The 21,159-nt window shown below is 37.3% G+C and overlaps 1 protein-coding gene across 1 annotated transcript in view; it reads left to right on the top strand.

Moving 5' to 3' along the window:
• Positions 1-8,039, top strand: part of LOC115428774 (ras/Rap GTPase-activating protein SynGAP-like) — a 113,101-nt gene extending 105,062 nt beyond the window's left edge. The window contains exons 19-20 of the mRNA XM_030147988.1: positions 6,227-6,299; positions 8,004-8,039. Coding sequence (XP_030003848.1) covers positions 6,227-6,299; positions 8,004-8,039 — 109 coding nt within the window. The remainder of the gene's footprint in view (positions 1-6,226; positions 6,300-8,003) is intronic.
• Positions 8,040-21,159: the final 13,120 nt, after the last annotated feature.

Below are 21,159 nucleotides of genomic sequence, written 5' to 3'. Positions count from 1 at the left end.
ACACAAGGCTGAAACAAAAAAAACATGAATTGTGGCCTCTGCACTACTGGATTTAACCATTTAATCTGTGTCATAAATCCAACCTAACATGCTTTCTTCTGTTCATGTGTGAGCTTTGAATCCTACCAGGAGTCCTTCCTTCCTTCCTTCCTTCCTTCCTTCCTTCCTTCCTTCCTCCACCCCTGGATGGCTTTGGTCTGGGCATCTGAGTCTTATTCAGTCAGTCTGAAATTTAAAAAAAAAAAAAAAATCCATTAGGCATTCCTCCGTAACGTGTAAGATCTGTTTTATTAGTTGAACTCTAAATTGATCTATAGAAGCCTTCCTAAAGGGATTCTGGCTGCTTAAATTGGCTTCATCATTGACAGAACAAATCCAAATCTGACAAATTGGTGGCAGTTTGAAAAACCAATAGGAAAATTTGGTTGTAAATAAAACTTGATCTGACTTTAGGAAAGTAAATGGACCTAAATAATATAAACTAATTGTAGCTCATTTAGGTGGGCAGAATTTAGTAATTTTGGAGGTTAGGTATTGAAAATTGAGTGGATGCAAGTTTTTTTTTTTTTTTTATAATGGTCTGTATTTTTTTCACAACTAAAAACTGACGGGGGTAGTGTTAGTAAAAGTAATGATTTTACTAGGGCTGGGCAAGTTAATGCGTTATTACTGCATTAACGCATTCATTAAATAACGGCGACAATTTTTTTTATCTCCCATTAATGCCGTTTTATTCTAACTCCTATTCTTCTGCTTGTGTGCATGTAGCAATTAGCTGCAGATAGACAACAGGTTTAGCAAGAAAAGCCGAACACCGAAAACTTCTGTCCAAATCTTTTACTGTAGACTCACTGTAAAACTGCAACATACAAACAAAATATGTCTGAGTTCTGTTCACTGCCTTAGCACATTTACATGGCATTATACATTTAAACGAATGGGAAAAAGATTGCTAGCTCGATGCTAACTTGAATGGGAAAATCCATAGACATGCTAACGATTAGCATTTACAGATTAATTTAAGATTTACAACGTCTTTTTATCCAGTAACAAAGGTTCACATCAGAGATATTTTAAACTATTCATTCTGACAACATCTGAACATAAAATACTCACAGGAAAATGTTTTTGGGGCCATACAAACGGAGTGAAAGAAACGTGTCTGTTAGTTCCTTCTTATGTCCGAACTGACTACGAGAACACCACAAGTACAAAACATACGTTAGTGCAATTTATTCCCACCACTAGAGGGCCCCCTTTGCTTGTTTTGAACAACTGAACATCACATATTATTGGGCTTATTAGTATTAGTACTGATTAGTGAGCTTACGACTCCTGTCAGTCACTCACAAGCGGAAATAAACTGGTGTGGACATAAACATGTGTAACAGTAGCGGTCTGTTCCATGGACATTTTCATTTTAAATGTCTTCAGATGGTGGGGGGGAGAAGAACACAGGTGTTTGGAAGCACTGACATGTGCAATTATTTTTATCACCAGAGTACTTCAGTCTGAAATATCACTGAAAGGAAATACACGCTGTTGATGCCAGCAACCCCCCCCCCCCCCCCCATAACTATGCGATTAATCGTGATTAATCACAGAAATCCATGCGATTAAGTGCGATTAAAACTTTTAATCGCTGCCCAGCACTAGATTTTACTGATCTAATATTAGAATAGACTTAACTGTTGGGTAATGCTTTATTGACAACAGAAAAAGAAAGAGAATGGTGTATAATACATACAGATTTATGATCAGATCAACTCTACATACGGAATTATCAGTCCCATTCTTACGTAGAAGCCAAAAAAATCCAAACTGAGTAGTCCCAGGACATCTTCTGAGGAACTGGCTGATCTGACGTCACTGACTTTGAACTGAAATCACTGAAACTGATCCTCATTCAAAAGGCCAGACCAGAAGCTCTGCTTTTAACGTTAAAAGTAAGTTCAGTGAAAATTTGCAAGCAGCAACAGGATTAATATGGGTTTTCAAATTATTTGTCACAGAAAAAGGGTAATTTTTGCCCACTTTTCAGCAAACATGCAAAAAGTCACACAAGGACAAGTCATACACATTTTTGGATGTTATATTCAGAAACTACACAATTTTTCCAATAAATTCAACACAAGACACTGCATGAAAGGTATACATTTATTCAACAATATTTTTTTCACAATAATGTCACAATAATGATACTCAAAGTTTCAACCTTGTCATATGTATATGTATAAATGTTTGTTTGTGCACTATACAGAAGCTTCAGCACAACGGAACAAAGCAGAATAAAATTATTAGGACTTTTTTCTGTTGAAGAAAGGTTTGATGTCTTTAAAGTTCACTTAAGTCCTATTTGTACAGGACTAGTATAACCTTAGGATCCAGTCCAGTGATTTAGATATTACCCCACGTCTGTGTTCAGTGCAACACATTTGCAGTATAAACAAAGTCAGTGTTTCTCTCAAATTTACTCACATCATCCCTAGATATCAGTGCCAAAGCTCACTCAGCTCCGAAGTTACCTCATAAGAACTAATGAGCCTCTTAAAAAAGTTAGTGGATGTCTTTACTGACATCACCATATGCCATTCATCTGTACAATTTCAGATTGCTCTTTCTGTGAGGGGGTCTTTGCGGTGGATCTTTGCTGAGCCTTGTGAATTTGCATCCAGATTTCTTCATTTACAATTGTCAGGGCATATGTCCTAATTCTCAACTGAGTAGTAGATGGAGTAAATGTATAGATTCATCAAAAATTTTGCAAACTCACCCCAAATCACAGAGGTGCATGTTCACAGTGGACTAATGACATCAGAAGACCTCAGAATATGGCTCATAATTTCCAGTGGAATATTTACTGTTTACTCCAGGGGTGACACGGTGGTGCAGTGGATAGCACTGGTGCCTCACAGACAGAAGGTCCTGGATTCCATTCCAACACCAGTTGATGGGGGTGGGACCTTTCTGTGTGGAGTTTGCATGTCCTCCCCGTGTCTCTGGGCACTCTGGCTCCTCCCACCACCCAAAGACATGCACTGATAGGTTCATTGGTTAATCTAAATTGCCCATAGGTGCGATTGTTTGTCTCTATATGTCAGCCCTGGGATGAACTGGTCACATGTCCAGGGTGTACCCCGTCTTCACCCATAAGTAGCTGGGATAGGCTCCAGCAACCCCCATGACCCTAGTGAGGATAAAATAGGTTCAGAAAATGAATGAATGAATTGAAATATTATTTTAATTTAGAAAGTTGAATTCTTCAGTTTAATCACAGTAGTTAGGATGCCTTTGTGTCTCTAGATTTCTTTGTGTCACTGGTCAGTGGTACAGGTCTTAGGATAGAATTGGGTCACATCTTGGTCAACAAACTAAACTGACAGATTTATGATCACAGGACTTAGGTTTTACCTTAAACACACTTTTAAATACACATGCACACAGACGATCGTAAACAACAAGAGATAAGAGGTAAACACACTCAGTACGGGGTTTTACGTAGAGTTGAGGAATCACATCTGCTGGACTTTAGGGTCAGATGACACCAGTCCATTTTCTGTGACCCAGCTCACCTAGCACAAGGGGGTCAGCCCAGAGTTTGAAGATCAGTCTACAAGGATTATATAAGTGATGCGCATTGGAATGTCTGGATCCATTTCCCTGTTTGGGGTGTGGATCCTCAGCTGAGTTATATTTTGTTTGTGGTCAGATCAAGTCAATAATAAATTTATAAAAATGAGATCTAAAAGAATCCAGACTTATTCTTGGAGCTTCCAACAAAAGAACACATTAACAGAATGAATGTATGAATATTTACTACAGATTTCAAACATGGCAGATTCACACAATATTAAGATCACAGATGACCCCTGTAGTTATTAGAACTTAGCAGAGGTCACAAGGTACCCCTGTTCCCAAGAAAAGAGGGTTTTAGTGACACAAATATTGTTTGTTTAATCAATACAAAATTGTAGTAAAATGGCAATTTTTTTGCATTATTACATCATTTTCTTCCGGGAGCCACATTCAGCCCAATTTAACCTGAAGTGGGCCGGACCAGTACAATAATAGCATAATAGCCAATAAATAATGACAATTCTGAATTGTTTTAGTGCAAAAAATCGCATTCAATTATGCCAATATTTACATTTACAAACTATCCAAACAAAAAGGATGTGAATAACCTGAAAAAAATGCAATTTGTTGAGAAATATAAGTACAATTTTATCAATATATTGCCTATGCTTATCATTTCTACTTATGCATTACAGATCAGATCTACAAAGGCACAAAACATTTAGTAACAGGCAGAATATTGTTCAAATTGCACTTAATTTTCTTCAGACATTTCAGGTTGTTCATATTTGTTCAGGTTATTCACATTTCATTGTTACAGGATGGTTTGTAAATGGAAACATTTTCATAATTTAATGTTTTTTGCACTAAATCAAAGAGAAAAAAATGGAGTTGTCATTATTTATAGGTTATTATGATATTAGTTTTGAGTTCGATGCCCTAACTTGCACTTTGCAAATTCAAATACATCCTGCGGGTCGGATTGGACCCTTTTCACAGGCAGGTTTTGGACCCCAGGCCGCATGTTTGACACCTGTGCGTTAGAACATTCATTACTTTGTTAAATCCAATGCTTCTGTGCAGACCAGCTCTGGCTGTCAAAGTACTCACACTGATTCCTTCTACACCTCTACATCTCTAACTCTGATTGCCTGGGAACTTCCAAATAAAAAAATGCATATATATTTTTACATCTAATAAATGACACCCAGCATGTTAGTCAGACTTTTTGGTACCTCTCAGCCTTACTGTGTTTGAACTTTGAGGGAGGCTAGCTGATACGTGATGCTAAGTTATAGTAGCAGCAGATCTATAATTTATGCAGAGAGTTGAATCAATCTTCTCATATAAATTGCAGCAAGAAAAATAATGTATTCTAGAAAATGTTGAACCACTGCTTTTAAAGTAAGAAGCACACATAGAAGCAGTATATACAATGCCTAGATGCCCCAGAGCCCTTACTTAAAATGAAAATCAACTCTGGAAGTTGATGAACTTTAGAAAAGCTAATTCTGACAACAGCCTTCACAAGAAGAAGTTCTTATATATTCAGGTAAACAGGATCCTACCAAATGCTATAAATCAGGGGTGTCAAACTCATTTTAGTTCAGTTCCACATACAGCCTAATATGATCTAAAGTGGGTCGGACCAGTAAAATAATATAAATAATAGGATAAGAACTGATAAATCATGTCGACACCAAAGTTTTCTCTGTTTTTGAGTGAAAAAAATAAAATTCCATTATGAAAATGTTTACACCTACGAACCGTACTTGAACACAACATGAACAAATATGAACAACCTGAAAATTCTGAAGAAAAAAAGTGCATTGTTAACAATATTACACCTTAGTTTATCATTTATACATGTGCATCACAACTTAAAGATTTAGTAACAGGCAGCATATTGTATAAAATTCCACATACTTCTCTCAAGACATTTCAGATTATTCATATTTGTTCAGGATATTCATATTTTTTTGTAAAAGGATAGTCTGTGAATGTAACTTTTCTTCTAATTTAACTTTTTTTATACTAAAAAAATAGAAAAATTTGCAGTTTTCTTTATTTATAAGTTATTATGATTATATTTTACTAGTCTGATCCACTTTAGATGAATTGACCTAAAATGATTTTTAACTTCCTTGATTGTTAATATCTTCAGTGTAAGTTTTGTATTTAACAAATTCATCCCAGGGGCCAGATTGGACCCTTTGGCGGGCTGGATTTGGCCCCTGGGCCACATGTTTGACACCTGTGGTTTAAATGGAAATCATAACTCAAGTTCCATACTTGTGTGGGGATATAAAGAGCTTTCACTTCATTTGGTTGAAAGACCCTGTCACTTCAATTAAATATTTCCTCAATAACTCCAGACAAGGCAGATGGTTGCACACTTCACTTTGCTGCACACACTCATTTCACAGGTTCTGAATCTGAACAGCATACATGTTTTGTTTTGTTTTGTTTTAAAGCCAGTTCATATTGAAAAAGATGGACGTACCCAGAAAACATGTCAAGACCTTAATATCATCATATGGCCGCATAATCCTACAATAAATTTGAAAAAAAAAAAAAAATCAAAAAAACACCGGCTTCATAATTCTATTCTTGTCACCCGGTATGTTTGTCTCTATTTCCCTGTTGTCAGACTCATGGCTGTGGAAGATGAGCTGAGAGGGGGTGCCATTCCTGATATTAAGCCTCGAATCCTCACAGACCAGGTTTGTGCCTGTGTCTACATCTTCAATCATCCTTATATCTTGCTAAATCAGTCATGTCCTAAAACACATTGCATCATTCTAATCACATCCAGAGCTTTTCCTTTTTTTTTTTTTTTCCTGGCAAACATCAGTGCAGAGGCAGAGTTTTGCAGCTGTCATGCCCTTCACCTATGGCCCATCTTTCAAGAAGTACTTTATGTCATAGCTAACACAACATTTCACCATTCACTGCACATGCCCGAGGGGAGAAGGGGGAACACTGTCTGTGAGGCTAAAAAAAATAAGACTTGAGGTTAAAGCTGGTTGGTTGTCTTTGTGTTCTGTGAAGGAATAGCAAATCTTCAACACTCAAATTGAATCTTCTTTTTTAGCACAGACTGGGATATCATTAAACAACAGAGCGTATTCATCATTAGAGGACCTTGGCTGTGACTCACCAGTAGCATCACACTTAATTCTAGCGGGGCTCAGCTTTATGAAATGCACCATGTGGGCTGGATTGTGACGCAGGTGAAGAGGCTGTGTTTGTGCACCATGCTTATACTGAAATAACTCAAGAGAAACAACATTTGCTGTCCTTGAAATCCACTCGTCACCTTCAGCGTTTTTATAACTATTCCTTCCCCGCTCTAAGTATCCAAATGCAAACAGACTAAAATCCCCTCTGGAAAATTCAGGGCATTTATAGAAACACTTCTGTGTGAGCCTACTGGGATGGTACAATTGTTTTTACACCAGATTGACCAAACAAACATGATTGTGTGATGAGGACAGACTTTTAAATGCTCATCAGATTTACATAGTGGTTAGGGCTGTGTATCTGCAAGAATCTGGTGATACGATACAAATCACAATACTAGGATCACGATACAATATATCACAATATATCACGATACTGTTAAAAAGGCAATTTTTTGTTTGTTTCTTTTTTTTTAAATGATTATCTCCTTGAAGAACTGAATTACACCATAAATCTGCACAAATACTAAACACATTTTTATTTGATCACAGCAGAATCTAATGTTATATCACAAAATGTTCCTGGGTTCAAACTGAAATTCTGTTTTGTTTTGTTTTTTTGTTTTTTTATTTATTTATTTGCACATCATAAATCAGCAGGAAAAGATAAAAAAAAAAAACAACAACAACATTCAAACAAGTAACATCATTGTGCAGGAGAGGTTAGAAGCCAAAAAAGGCTTATATGAATACCTCCCCAGAAATGAACAATACACAGGAAAAAAAAAATCCATTTTAGTTAGTTTTGTAAACACACAATACAGTTTCAGTTAGTTATCGTTTTTTTCTTTTAATTATAGTTTTTATTTATTTCAGTTAACGAAAATGTTTTTTACAATTCTAGTTTTCGTCATTTCGTTAGTCTTCATTAACAATAATAACCTTGGTCCAGAGTCAGTCAAAGTGTAGTGCAGACTCTGCTCCAGGGTGAATATTTATTGGGGCTTGAGGTAAAAACGTTTGGGACCCACTGTGTGACTGAATGTTACAGCGCCTGGAGGTCCACTGAAAGGAGGGTAGTAGTTCAAGTGTTGCGAAATGCTATTCCTTCAGAGTTGTCCAGTCCTCTTAATTTCTGTGTCAACACTCGTCTCTGAATAATAATAATAATTGAAGGAAACTTTGACCAATGTGAAGCTGCAAATAGAGATAAGTGTCAATCTGATGTGTTTTGTCTCCCTTCAGTCTATCAGCCAGGGCTTTGGCCACCCAGGATCCTGACTGCGGATTCCCAAGTGACCAGAACTCATGATGGTCACTCGAGTGTAAGGAGACCAAGATAGAAGAACAAGATCCTCCTACAAACCCCCACCCCCCCCCACCCCATGACAAGCAGCTCTGCGGAGACTCCAGCATGGGCTACAACTCAAACTTTCATATCACTACATTCTCCAAAAGACTTTTGCACATATTCCAATTTTGCCTGTACCAGAACTTGACAATCAGTTTAGTATGAGGACCAGTGTGAGCGTTGCACCTTCTGTCCATGTTGACTGAAATATAAGCCAATGCCACAACAATGGCAATACTGAACCTAAGAGTCTCTCTCTATAATCAAGAGAAGAGGTTTCAACAACGTTGAGGGTGAGGATGGATCCTTGATTTCCCCTTCACGAGCAGAGCCTCGATCTCACGTCAGTGGCTGCAGACAAATTTGTAGGAAAAGCTTTTTCCAAGCACACGATCCACCATGGTAACAACTGTGATGAGCAACAAGCATGTTGTTCAATCATTTGCCAGCTATGATCCTCACATGCAAAGGGATGTGTTAAAAAGATTTGGAAAATATTTAATTTTGATGAAATTATTTTCAAACATATTCTCATTGCATTTGTTTCACTTGAAGAGGTGGTGGTTAGTGTGACAAAACAGAGCCAGTCCCTTTGAGCAGTGGCCAAAAAAAAATCCTACTAACTTAAAACTGCTTTACAGTCTCTGAATTACAGTGTATAAAAGTAGCTTACCTCATTTTCTGGTAAGTGATGAATAATGAGAATATTTATTTATGTTGTAATAATATTAACTGCATATAACATTTTAAAACAGTGACACAAAGTGCTTCATATACAGGGTGGGGAAGCAAAATTTACAATGAACATTTAGTTGTTTTTTCTCAGCAGACACTACGTCAGTTGTTTTGAAACCAAACATATATTGATGTCATAATCATACCTAACACTATTATCCATACCTTTTCAGAAACTTTTGCCCATATGAGTAATCAGGAAAGCAAACGTCAAAGAGTGTGTGATTTGCTGAATGCACTCGTCACACCAAAGGAGATTTCAAAATAGTTGGAGTGTCCATAAAGACTGTTTATAATGGAAAGAAGAGAATGACTATGAGCAAAACTATTACCAGAAAGTCTGGAAGATACTATTAAAGAAGAATGGGAGAAGTTGTCACCTGAATATTTGAGGAACACTTGCACAAGTTTCAGGAAGCGTGTGAAGGCAGTTATTGAGAAAGAAGGAGGACACATAAAATAAAAACATTTTCTATTATGTCAATTTTCTTGTGGCAAATAAATTCTCATGACTTTCAATAAACTAATTGGTCATACACTGTCTTTCAATCCCTGCCTCAAAATATTGTAAATTTCGCTTCCCCACCCTGTATATACAAATATATATATAAACCAGACAAAATGTTCTGTGTAAATGAAGTTAAACATAGATTTAAAGGGTCACTCCACCAATTACACACAGTAGGGGAGCTGATAGTCAGCCCATAACAACAGTTTGGAAAAAGTAAAATGAAGCATTGTTACATTCAGGCGGGGGTGTCAAACTCATTTTAGTTCAGGGTCCACATACAGCCCAATACGATCGGAAGTGGGTCAGACCAGTTTTGAGTTGTTTTGAGTGAAAAATTTAAAATTGCATGATGAAAATGTTAACATCTACAAACTATTCCTTTAAAAAATGTGAATAACATGAACAACCATGAAAAAAGTGAAATTTCTTCAGGATAAAAAAAAGTGCAATTTTAACAATATTATGTCTCAGCTTCTCATTTACACATGTGCATTACAACTTACAGATCACAGTGGATCTACAAATACACAAAACATGTAGTAACAGAACAGGCAAAATATTATTTATATTTGTTCAGGTTATTCACCTTGTTTGAAAAAACATAGTTTTTTTTTTTTAATGTAAAGATGTTTATGCAATTTTACTTTTTTTACACTAAAACAAAGACAAACTAAACCAAACTGGTCTGTATGTGGCCCCTGAATTAAAATGATTTCAACATCCTTGATTGTTAATATCTTCAGTGTAATTTTTGTATTTCACAAACTCATCCCTCTGGCCGGACTGGACCCTTTGGTGGGCCGGTTTTGGCCCACAGGTTGCATGTTTGACGCCTGTGCATTCAATGATCTCTCATGTAATGGACCTTTCCCAGAGCAGGCATTTTGACTGGTATACATGGTATAAAATACACAGGTGTGAATGGTTTCATGCTGTTCAGTTTCAGAGTTCCATGTTTTGTTTTGTTTTTTGTAATAACTTTATCTGACACTTAAAGCTGAAGTGAATATTTATCCAGTGCATCACAATATTCAATAATTCCCTTTCAGCATATTGCCATTCAAGTGGTCTGAAAGGAAACAGGATTGTGTCATTCTTCTCTGGGCTCTGTTTTTGAGCTGTAAGTTAGACTGAAAAACTGATCTTGTAGAACTGTAGAATGAGACCACATATATTTAAGGTTTTTAATTAAACCTGTGGTCCAAACACAAGTTCTAACAGTGCTGCAGTGCATGGATCCATTGGTGTAGAAGTTTTCCTCCTGATGGTCAAAGTAACCAGCATCATATGTGGGGACAGAAATGGTGGTCGGGTGTTGCTAAGTTAGGGAGGTCGGGGAATATTGAGGGTGATGAACCAGCTGAAAGTCACATTCATGCACAGCAGCTATATAACCACAGACTGGTGTTCTGTGTTGTCCTCATGAAAAATACTCCCTTCTTCACAGTGGTGTAGTGGTCCCTGGAGAAGTGGGTATACTCTCAAGTTTTGTCCCTTTTTTTGTTTTAAGTAGTCCGGAAAACCGCTGTTTTAGAAACAGTGACATGTAAGACTACTTAACTCTATTTACCCAAAAATCCATCAGTAGTATTTATTCACTATTATAAAATGATCATGACTTGATCAGGAGCAGTTTGTAGGTTTTACTGGAAACACAAGCAGCTGCAGGAATGGAAATGGATTCAACATGAGGCAAACAGAGAATAACGTTAGCCTTTCATAACGTTAGCCTTTCATAGTATTAGCCTACTAAAACAGTTTAACTGTTGGCGACACCATCTCTTCTCTAAATGTGTAGTCATATGACCTGTAGTTTAAAACAGTGACTCATTCTGAAACCACCTTAAAACTGACCTCAGAATTATGTGTTCCATCAAAGTAGGTTCTCTTGATATGTGTAAGTCATTTGAAAGATGTTTATTCTGCCTTTCTTGGTCGTATTTCCAATAATCGCATATTTTTCAAGGAGATGTGCAGTGACCTGTCAATCAACTGGGGTGGCACTGGCACCTGAGGAGGTGTCCAATCAGGTTCCAGAAGTGGACAGAGCTAAGCAGAGCCCTGGCTCTGGCACTAAATTAGCAATATTTTCCTCGGCATGACCTGCCCTACTCTGCCTCTGATTGGCTCATCAGTCCTCATGCCTAAAGGTAACCAATCTAATCAGTGAAGGCAGTGAGTACTAGCCAATTAGAGGCAGAGTAGGGCGGGTCATAGCTTCACCATCCTAGGGGTAAACATGGGTAATTTGGCTCAGATACTACTGAATGGTGCACATCAGGCGGATTTAGAAGTGGGTATACCAATGCTAACTGAAAAATAAGTGGGTATACTCCGTTTACCGCCGTACACCCTGGGCTACACCACTGCTTCTTCATCTTTCCTGGGTGTCTGGTCATTACAGCCTTTTATAGCTGCCTCAGCATGTAGGGTGTAAATTGGCTGGGTCTGCTTTCAAATATTTAAAATATTCTCATGACATGATCAGCGTCCTGGGCACTAGTCAAAAACCTTTAGTGCTCTATGAATCAAATGTGAGTTTAACTGGAACAAACCAATGTGTATGCCTATCAGAAGAATTGAAATCAATGCATGCCAAGTTTGACTGCGTTGGCATTACTCCATTATCAGCTTACACATGTTTTAGCCCACCCCTGTTGGGTTAAATACATGATTAACAGCTGTAATTATGATTATTGTTCATGTTAGATGTCTAAGCTTGGAAGAGCATCCTCTGTTTTCCACAGTGGTGTAAAATGATCACATTTCAGTTTGGACCATGAAGTGAGAGCTGCAGGAGGAAGGTGTGTATTTGATCTATTTCTGCAGATTAAGACATACAGGCAGAACTTGTATTCCATTCAGTTTCAGGTTTTCTTTTGTTAATGGTATCTCTGTAATCACTTTATGGGACTCTTGAATGGAACAGAGCCATATTCACTCAGTAATGCCTGTGTTTTTGCTGCTGTAAAAAGCCAACATGTCTGCTGTGGTAAAGGTCTGCTCAGCCATGTCCCCCTACCTGACACTTCCTTAAAGACACTGGGCTTCACCTAAGAACAGGAGAATGTCCACACAGGAACGTTCCCTTACTGTCCTCCCGTTATTCCGCTAATGTGGGACAATGTAGGGAATATGCCCTGTCCACACTATTATGGATATTTTTACAAAGAGATTTTACTTCCTCTGTTATGAAACCCCCCCCCCCCCCAAAAAAAAAAAAAATTCTGTCCACACAAACTTTGTTATATTCAACATCTCTGTAAAAATAACTACAAACTGGTACAAACACTTCATTACACAATGCAATAGTTTTCCCATTCCACACAGATACAAACAGTGTTTAAACAATTCTGAAAACTCTGCACTCTGGACAGCAGTTTTCAAAATCAGCTGTGTTGGTTTAACTGAATGTTTTAGGACTTCTCAGCTTTATTGTCCAGCTGTTAGAAAATTAAGCAAAAAATAAACCAAAGTAATGAGTATACAGCTGAATTAATTAAAATAAAATAGCTCCAGTGATTATTAGGTAACTGGTTAATCTTTGACCTGTTACATTCCAAAAAGAACTTTCACTAATATAACTGCAGAGGACTGCATACGTAACTGCTGCCTGAATGGGGCAAGTTCTCCTAAATCACTTACATTTTTGCATTAAGGTTGAATTTGTTAGTAGTTCTTACATGAGGCCCAGTGCTTTAAGGGCAATATATATATATATATATATATATATATATATATATATATATATATATATATATATATATATATATGCTGTCAAACAATCAAAATTTGTTATCAGATTAATTGTAGGTTGCTGTAGATTAATTTCGATTAATCACGATTAAATATCATTCATTTTTAATGTTTATTAATCGTGTTTCATTTTGCATGACCAAACAGACTGAAGAAAGAAGTGAATATATATATCTGCACTAAACCTGTCTGTCACAAGCTGAGCAATGTGTTAGCCGAAGTGCTAGCAGAGTCCCCGACTAACATATGCTTTGCGTTAATGTGGTATTTGACGCTGGAAGTGCTTTGGTGAAAAGAAAACTCCTTCCTGCAGAGTGTGCATAATACTTCATGATAGTCGACTGCACCGTCTTGTTTTTTGTTTGTCCTCATATTTCCATCCAGAGGACCAACATGCTGTTTAGTGTCTTCCACCTTTATGGGTTGGTTCTGCTGCCTGTCACTACCAGATCAACTGTCCATCTGTTCATGTGATGGGAACTCTACTGGGACAAACTGACCCAAATGCGTTGGCAGAGTCAGATGGGTTAAACAGGTTAAATATTTTTAATCAGATTAATCTTGATGATGGGTTTATCCGCATTAACATGTTAATTTTGACAGCCCTAATATACATATGTATGTGTGTGTGTGTGTGTTTGTATGTATGAGTGGTGTTAAATTGCTGGAGTGGCCCTTTATAAGAAAAACAAAACAGTATATATTTAAAAATCATATTTGAAACAGATCATATTACAGAAAGTGAGCTCCTCATCTGTTGTGTTCAATGCTTCTGATGCATACATGTACAAAAGTTGCATGTGCTTCTTAACCATGAGGGCAACGCCAGTTGGTTTGCTGTCAGATATATTCTAATGGACAAAAGAGTGTGGCATTCAGCCTTTTGCAGTATACAAATGAAGAAGAAAACTGGTAGACGAACTAAAAAGGAGTTAAAAACAGAGTATTCAAGCAGGGATATGTAGTATATGTGCATAAGATATGACTGCCTTACAGTCTGCGCCACAAGGCCCCAAATAACAATGCCAATACTAAAAAAAACTTGTAAACTTTGTACATTTAATGTCCTTTTTGTAGTCAGGTGATAAAAATAATAAGCAGTGTGTTAGTTAAGTTTATGTTAGAATCATTTATATTACAAATTTCATGGTTGATATAATTTATCCTAGCCTCTTGCCTTTAAATAAAAATACCATTTTCTTTCAAGATAAATATTGAGGATACAAAATTCTATGTTTATGTTATCAGAAATGTATAAAATAGCTTAATGTATATCTATTCTTATATGTAAAATGTATTCACTCCAAGGGTAGGCCTTCAGGCATGTTGAACTTGTGGTATACTGATTCTTCTATTATGATTATCATTATTATTATTATTATTGACTCCTAATGCTGCAATCCATGAACTATAGTGCTGTAGTGTGACTGCGTTCATGGAATGAGAACTGATTTTATTTAGTACTTAGCATAGCACAGTTCTGTTTGAGATGGACTCATTCCAAATTCTCCTAATCTCTCTCCTGTGTATGTAAACCAAAACAGCAGTGGTGCTTTCAACAATACTGGACTGCAGTTTTAAGGAATCCTCTTTGAATTATTCAATTCAGTGCGTTTGTTAATTTGGCCTGCATTGCAATACAGAATTTTGAAATGTGATATTACACTTATGTTTTCATTTTACATGAAGCTGCAAAGCATAATCATTTTATATATATATATATATATATATATATATATATATATATATATATATATATATATATATATACACAGACACACACACACACACACACATACAGGGTGCGATTTGTTGGGGTGGGGTGGGGAGGTCAACCCCCCCCTCTGGTTTTAATCATCCCTACTTGTGCTCAATGAATTTCATCCTTCCATCGGACCAACCATCTGAAATAACGGACAGGTTGTGTCAGTTTTCTTCCATCTTTATCCTTCATCACTGACACTAACGTTCACATGAACCCAATTGTTGGCAGCCTCAGAATTCGCAAACCTCCCCATGCACTGGGGCGCCTTAAAGGGGGTGTAAACATGACAAATTCATGGGGCCCAGCATTTGTGGGGGGCCCATAGAGCAGTGGAGGGGGTCCAGTGGATACAGGTTAGAAGTTGTGAAAATCTGGTGTAAGATCCGCTGTATAATAAGAGGAATAGAACCAGGAGTTTGGATGATGAAAGTATGCAAAGTTTCACTTTCATTTCATGCCAGTGTTAGTTCCGTTAGTTATGGACTGCACCCCCATGTATATAACTGCTGACCCCCCAGCTACGACAAAAAAAACCAAAAAAAAACATCCCCCCTCTGTGTTTTTTGACAAATTGCACCCTGTATAAATCTTTCTAAATCAAAAGTCCATACTGGTCCACAGTATGACCTGCCCATGTATTCTGAATGAGTTTCTCTGTCGAAGTTGCAGTGGTACAGTGCGCTACCTCTGAAATCCCACCCTCGCCTTCCGTCTGTATTTCATTTCGGATTAATATTCTTATTTCTACCACTGCTTGGGAAGATACTTTATACATTTTATCTAGAACTACACCTATTTATTTTGTTAAGAAGGGAAAAAAGAGGTAGAGCTATCACAAGTTTATTACCGGATACAAAGTCTGTGGAGCCACATAAGGGACCAAAGTTCTGTTCATCATGAAAAAAAAAGTATATCAACTAAAATTTATGATTGACGCTACAATCGGCAAATGAATGCTGAAAGTATTTTAATACTTTTTTCAGAACTTCTAACTAAATAACAAAATAGTGATTGAAAACCACAACTTGAATGTCAGTGTCAATTTCAAATGAGTTGGTCCATTAAACTTTCCCCTAAATTAACCAATTTTTTTGGCCCAGATTTGGCTCCAGAACAGTCAGGATTCATTTTTGGTTTCTTGTTTATTGCTATTTTATTAAAGGTTTATAGGATTATATAACTAACACCCATTGAAGAGCATTGAAAATGTATCCTGTTTACTATAGTATTTAAGTGCCATTATCATTTATTGTACATTCATACAAATACTTTAAATTATGGGATACAGTTTTTTAAAAAAAAAATGGTATTTTTCAGATGCTTGAGTGTTGGTAGACACACAAAATTATTTCTTACATTTTTGCTAGTTTAAATGCCAAAAGCACAAAAATACTGAGACACAATCTTGGTAAAGTGACTAAATGGTCTGCTGGTTAGTTCACAGCCCTCAGCCATAGAAATCCATCAGTTTAGACCAGGCTGAACATTGGTAAAGGACAGAAAAGACATGAACAAAACTAAAGGAACATCAAACAAGTTACAAGACAAACACAACATGAGACATAACTAGAATCAAATGACTATAAAAACAATTACTGATGTAACAAGACATAAAAGTAAAAGATGTATCAAGACAAAACTGACACAAGACACAAAAAATGAAGACATCTAATAAATTAATTAATTAATATAAAAAATCCATGGCAAAATAAAGCATTTTCTGTGAAACTCTAGGTGCAAATAAATATGGCAAATGCATGTCAAGTCATACAAGTGAATCTCCATCAGCATTCACAAGGTTTACCTTTGCTGCACCACAAGCAGGACCGCATTAATGAAATCCAATATGGTGTGTATTTGGAATAAAGTTACTGAAGGTCAACATACTTATGTGTATTAAATAGATATATAGCATTTTGGAAAGAAACTATGTGGCAGCTACTATTCTGCACAATGGATCAACTATGTCACAATTTACTTGGTGGGATTTATGACTTGAATTAGGCCTAATGGATGTAATACCTTAATTTACTTGACATTTCTTTTGAAATAAGCCATGCCCCATGGATAAGCCATACCCTCCGGTCCCCTGTTGTTGTGTGGTGGATGTTTAATGTTGGTAGGTTTACTTATAATGGTACTTATTGTAGGTATGATTGCGCTTGTAATTATTATTATTATTATTATGATTATTATTATTAGTGTAAGTATACTTGATTGATATGATTTGTTATGTTTGAACAAAGGGAATGTATTAATTTTTCAGGTGATTTTTCCGAGTGATTTCATTAAATTAATAAATCCTTACATGAAGATGTTTTATTTGCATTCACCTCTGTCTCTGTCTTTCTTCAGTAGATTTTTTTGAGCGCCGGCAGAATGGTGGGGTCCAGGGGCAGAGCTTAAAACTGTTATTTTTTTATTATCATACACCAGTAAAAATTAATACAATTTAACCCCCCTAATGTGATCACATTTGGAGCCAAAGCAAAGAGTTTGCTGTAATAAGCTGGGCCTCAGTTATGGCATTGAATTTCATTGCATTCCAGGCACAACAGACCCCGCCCCTCGCATGTATTATAGCTTATTTTGGCATCAACCCAGCTCATGTGCATGAGGTGATGTCATCATATCAGTTGCCTCTATACGTTTAAAATAAACTGAAACAAAATTGATGTTTTTATAGACATTTGAAATGTCACCCATTATAAATAAACGGGGGAAAAAAAGATTTTAAAAATTCATAAAAAACTTGAACTTTGACCTTCTTTTCCTAAAATGTAATCAGATCTATTCTGGGACTCTGGCAATCTATAAAGCCAATGTGGTATGAGTTCAACCAATAGTTTTGCTGCTAGAGTGTTGACAAACAAACAAACAAGAAAAGCACTCGGAGAGCGCAGACCTCTGCCAAGACAGATCGCCACCAAAATGTAATCATTTCTTCCTTGTGCCAGTATCAACATTTCCTGAAAATTTCACGAAAATCCGTTCATAACTTTATGAGTTATCTTGGTAACAAACAAACACACATGCACGCACACAAAGCAAAGTGATCACAATACCTCCTGGCAGAGGGAACAAACAAACCGAACCAAAAATCATACCCCTTGCCTCCCCTTGGGGGATGGGGTAATCATTTGAAATTAAAATAGGCTATAGTTGATGTATTGCATTACCATGGATAATAACCACAATTATTTTAATATAATATGCATTTATTACCATTCAAAATATTTAATAACTCAAAGGTAAGGGAACCTGTGGGTAAATCCAGCATTTTTTTTTTTTTTAATTTAACCTTTATTTTGCCAGGAAGTTCCTCCCCTCGAGGGAGACCTGACCAAGAGGCACATCAGTACAATACAAACAAGAACAGCATTCGGAGAGCGTAAACCTCCGTCAAGACAGGTCTGCCCCCCCCGATCACCACCAAAATTTAATCATTTCTTCCTTGTGCCAGTATCAACATTTCCTGAAAATTTCATGAAAATCTGTCCATAACTTTTTGAGTTATCTTGGTAACAAACAAACAAACAAACACGCACATACGCAAACACACAAAGAAAAGTGATCACAAAAGGGATTGAACTAACAGAGTATAAAGCCACATACAAATAAGACAACATAAAATGGCTAAAAACATAAAAGCTAAAAACCAGTTTAAGAATAGCAGTTCCACACTTCTGTTAGACAGTTTGACAGAAGAGATGTGAATTGACCCAAGGTCATGAAATGCTGAAGCTGAAGAGAGTTTTGCAAATTGTTCAATGACCAAGGTCCATCGTAGGAAAAAGCTGTTTTACCAAGTTCTGAGTGGACTCTGGGGACTCTAAGGAGGAGCCGATGTGATGAACAGGAGTTGGATCCACTGGTGGATGGAGACAGGAGCAGACAGACATGGGGGTCATATGTCCGATTCAGCCTCGTAGATAAATCCCAGCCAACGCCGCTGCCTCCTGAGCCTTAGTGAAGGCATGAGACCAGAGCATACGGTTCACAGTGATGGTCCTGAATGTAGCATTTGGAATGAAACCTAAAGCACTGTCAGACTGTGTCCAGACGGTGGAGAGTTGGTGCAGCAGCATCCCTGTAAATGAAGTAAACGATGCATTGATTGAACAAGCCCAAGGGTGGAAAAATGAAGACGGACCTGTGAGTAAAAACAGGTAATTCCATTCCACCAGTGTCAGTGAATGTTTTCAGTTTGACTATTGAGTTTATTTGAGCTGGACTGTATGCTCTGGCCTCATAGCCTTCACTAACGCTCATTGGCTTGTATTTACTTACAAGGCTGAACTGGACAAACTACCAGGTGCACCTGGTCACCGCTACAGTTCAGTTAGAAACTTGGTCAAGTCTACCACCTGGTGGTCAACTGAGGTCACAGCAGAGATGAAAACTCATACTGGGATTTTTATATGGTACCTTTAAATTTTTTATGTTGAAAAGATGCATTAAATAATATTTAGAATTAACACAGTTTATATATGAAATTTAACTTGCTGCGATATTTATGTTATTATTATTTCATTCTCACTGAAAAGATTACATGTTGTATTTGAATATAGCAAAAGAAGAGCTGCAGCTTTTGATTGATTGTGTTGTCAATTAATCTATCGACTATTTTCTTAAATTCAATTTGATTAAACAATTATTTGAATAGGTGAATAAAATAGCAAAAATAGAAAAAGATATGTCCGAAAATGGCATATCCCAGAACCAACTAACACAACCACAATATGTAAAAGGATATATTGTCAACAAATTAGTAGAATATACTTAATATTTTATACTAATGTAACAAAGTACATTTAAGTACACTGTGTTTAAAGCATTTTAGTAAATACAAAGTCCAGGCTTACAGTGCATAGTTTTAAAGAGCAGTATGATGTTCTGATGGGTGAATACAGATATAGAGTGAATGCACATACGTCACTTCCCCCCTAGGCCACGCCCCTCTCAGTCAGACTGAGCGGCAAAAACAAACCAGCTCAACATGGCGGAGTATAGCAGTAACTACAGCCAGACCAGGAAAACTGTGGAATATAACATGAAATTAAAGACAACTGGACTGGACATGGATCCATACAAGCTACCAAACAACAAGTGTTCTATCAACACTGATCTGGGACAGAAATCACCTATCCTGACATTTACATGAACCTGAGTTCAACGGCGGGAAAATCCCCAATGCAAAGGCTGAAAGCATCCAACAGACCCAGAGTTGTGTCCATCCTGGTCCTGGTTCATTAGAGGATTCCAGCTGGTGAGTGCTTTCATTCAACATACTATTGTTTTGGAGGTTTTGTGTCAGTGCAGACGGAGTTTGTTGGTGGTGATTTGGGCGGTAAAGGCCCAGCAGTAGTGCTCACAGTTCACTACTGATTTACTGGAGTTGAACCCTTAGTACTGACCCAAGTGAGTGGATGATCTACTGGTACTGTGGAGATTTAAGGAGAGTTCACATCAAATACTGGATCCAACACAGATCCAACAGCTGTGTGCTAGAGGAGCCCCTGATCTGGAAAACTAGGTTAGCCTCAGTTTAAGCTAGTTTACAAATCATGTAGAGCACAAGGTTCACAATCACACAACTGAAGACACAAACGTTTCAGTTCTGAAACATAGAACTAAATGACAGGTGATGACTTTAAGAGCTTTACTAAGAAGGAACGTTAGCCAAAACCAGATGGAATTTAAGAGATGATTTTACACAAGAACACAGCAGAAATGAACGTTACCTGACACGAAATGCCAACCACAAATCCTCCTCCTTCTCCTCCTCCGGCTGATTGGTACCTGCTCGCTCTCTGTGGGGGGAGGGGCAAATTTATTGATGTGACTCCAGAGGATGTTGTAAACATGTCAAAATGACCTAAACTGTCTGGAGACACAGGGAATAAAAGAAATAAAGAGGAGGAAAAATACGGAAGCTGAGAACAGCCATGGTTTAACACAGAATTTTATAATTGATAACATTAGCATGAAGTTAGGTCGCTATGGATGAGTTTCATGTGACATATGCATACATTAAGTCTTGGAGGAGGAAGTCACGCCGAGTTCGTAGCGTGTTAAAGGATGGACCTGCTGAACTCCTGTGTGCCGTTTATTCCTTCTCTTTCACCAGTATCAGTTCTGCATACAGACCACTGGGTTCCACTGGTGTCAGCAGTGGTTCTGTTCTGCTGACCACTGTTTACAGTCATTACTGCGGTTAGCCTAGCTTTTCAGTATAGTTAGCCTGTGTGTCTGTTGTGCTTAGCGGTGTGGGAAAAAAGAA

This window comes from Sphaeramia orbicularis, chromosome 11, assembly GCF_902148855.1.
Source record: "Sphaeramia orbicularis chromosome 11, fSphaOr1.1, whole genome shotgun sequence".
Taxonomy (NCBI): domain Eukaryota; kingdom Metazoa; phylum Chordata; class Actinopteri; order Kurtiformes; family Apogonidae; genus Sphaeramia; species Sphaeramia orbicularis.
The sequence above is the reverse complement of the archived record's forward strand: the minus strand, read 5'-3'. Positions and strand labels throughout refer to the sequence as shown.